This window comes from Trachymyrmex cornetzi, unplaced genomic scaffold (assembly GCF_001594075.2).
Source record: "Trachymyrmex cornetzi isolate Tcor2-1 unplaced genomic scaffold, Tcor1.1 scaffold382, whole genome shotgun sequence".
NCBI classification, from domain to species: Eukaryota; Metazoa; Arthropoda; class Insecta; order Hymenoptera; family Formicidae; genus Trachymyrmex; species Trachymyrmex cornetzi.
In genome coordinates, this window is record NW_017298555.1 from 3,970 (window position 1) to 5,807 (window position 1,838).

The 1,838-nt window shown below is 35.7% G+C and overlaps 1 protein-coding gene across 3 annotated transcripts in view; it reads right to left on the reverse strand.

Annotated features, from left to right (window-relative positions):
• The window catches only part of LOC108763766 (uncharacterized), a 4,258-nt gene extending 3,350 nt beyond the window's left edge, over window positions 1–908 (reverse strand). Inside the window, exons 1-2 of one of the 3 annotated variants that reach the window (XR_001940238.1) lie at window positions 655–908; window positions 308–465 (exon numbers count right to left, since the gene is read on the reverse strand). Coding sequence is in view for 2 of the 3 variants with exons in the window: in XM_018511630.1 (XP_018367132.1) it covers window positions 308–465; window positions 655–712 (216 nt within the window). In the remaining variant the exon portion in view is untranslated. The remainder of the gene's footprint in view (window positions 1–307; window positions 466–654) is intronic. The other 2 variants (XM_018511630.1, XM_018511628.1) reach the window with 2 other exon arrangements.
• Window positions 909–1,838: the final 930 nt, after the last annotated feature.

A 1,838-nucleotide genomic window follows, 5' to 3' on the forward strand; every position in this document is an offset into this window, starting at 1 on the left:
AACTGTCTTAGGCGTTGTCTACAATACATAGAGTAAGAAGTAAGAGTAAGAAATTGACCAATCACAGTCAATTATTCTTCTCACATTCGACTGTGATTGGTTAATTTCTTACTCTTACTTCTTACTCCGTGTATTGTAGACAACGCCTTATTCTTGGTGCTTTACTAAATCAAAATGTATAATCATATTAAAGAAAAACAACAGATTGAAAGTACAGTTGCTTTTTCTGCTAAGAATACAGTTAATTTTAAATAACAGTTTATATTGTAACATAATCATTAGTAAAACTAATGAAAAACATTGTAACCTCATATTTATGTTTCATTAATGAATTATCGTTCCATATGTATATGAAAGTCTCTTTTGGTCGCTTGCCATCTCTGTATACATCTGCTCTAAAAGTGATCGCCCCACCAAGTACAACTGGTCCATCGTGTGACAGTTGAACACAGTCCTTGGCAATAACTGAAAATAAAAGAAAATACTCTTGATTAAAAACGGTGACGCAGCATCAACTATTACAATTAACATATACAAATAACAAAACGGAGTATTGTGATATACAGAGAATAGAAGAAATATTGATGTAACAATAATAATGCGAAATGACATGGAAACGTGCGTAATTAGGCGTAATCAAGAATGCGTTATTACCTTGTAGGAAACACCAAACACCCCAAACAAGATGGCAATAAAAATGAGCCGTTTGCATTCTGTATATTATTATTATTATTATTATTATTATTATTATTGGAGCGCGTCACATTCGCGAGCGCTTTTAGATTACTTCGACATTCCTCGGAAAACGATAATCTTCCGAAGATTCCTCACTGATTTTCACTTGCGTTCACTGGAATCGCCATTTTACCACATTTTACCAGTGATTCGTATCAATGATAATCAACGCATAAGTATATGAGTGATGTCATAAATGTTATAAATGACACTGAAGCTGGAAACACAATAGGCACAAGCAATAGGCACAGGCAACAGGGAATAACGAGCCGTCCAATCAGAGCTATGGGATATAATATCGAACTTATACCCCAAAGCTCTGTCAATTTCTTACGGCTTAGGCCTACGCACAATGTAGAAAATATTTGGAACAGAAATAGATATTAAGATTTCAACCTATCAGAAACCGTGTATTCCGGTGTAACTGCTATCTGATAGGTTAAAATCTTAATATCTATTCCTGTTCCTAATATTTCCTCCATTGTGCGCAGGGCCTCTGTTCGCGTTGCACGAAATCCCCAAATATTTTTGCACTTAAAATGAGATAGATATATATTTGGTTTTGAAAAAAGAGAAAGCGGAAATGCCGAGTGCAAAAAATGCGATAAACGCGAACAAACCTTCGGACTTAAGGCCGCGACACAGATTTTTGCATAAAGCATAATACATAGTGCATAAACGAATCAACTAATCAGAATCTTTCCTTTCCTCCCATTCCTTGGAAAAGAAGAATTTCGATTGGTTGATTCGTTTATGCACTATGCATTATGCTTTATGCAAAAGTCTATGTCGCGGCCTTTATTGGGTGCATTCAGTACTATAACCGCTCACTGAACGCTCAGTGAGTTCACGTATCTGTTTGGTCTATATTGTAGATCTAACGGAATATGCCAATCAGATGCACGAGCTCACTGAACGCCAATTTCACAACTCACGGTTAACTTTTAACCGAGGTTCATCTTATTTTACATCTTTTTCCAATTCTAGAATTGAAAAGAGATAATGAATAAGTTGAACCTCGGTTAAGAGCCCAGACAAAAGCTTGTGCATAACGTATAACGCATAAGAGAATCAACTAATCAGAAGCTTTCCTTTCCTCTCAT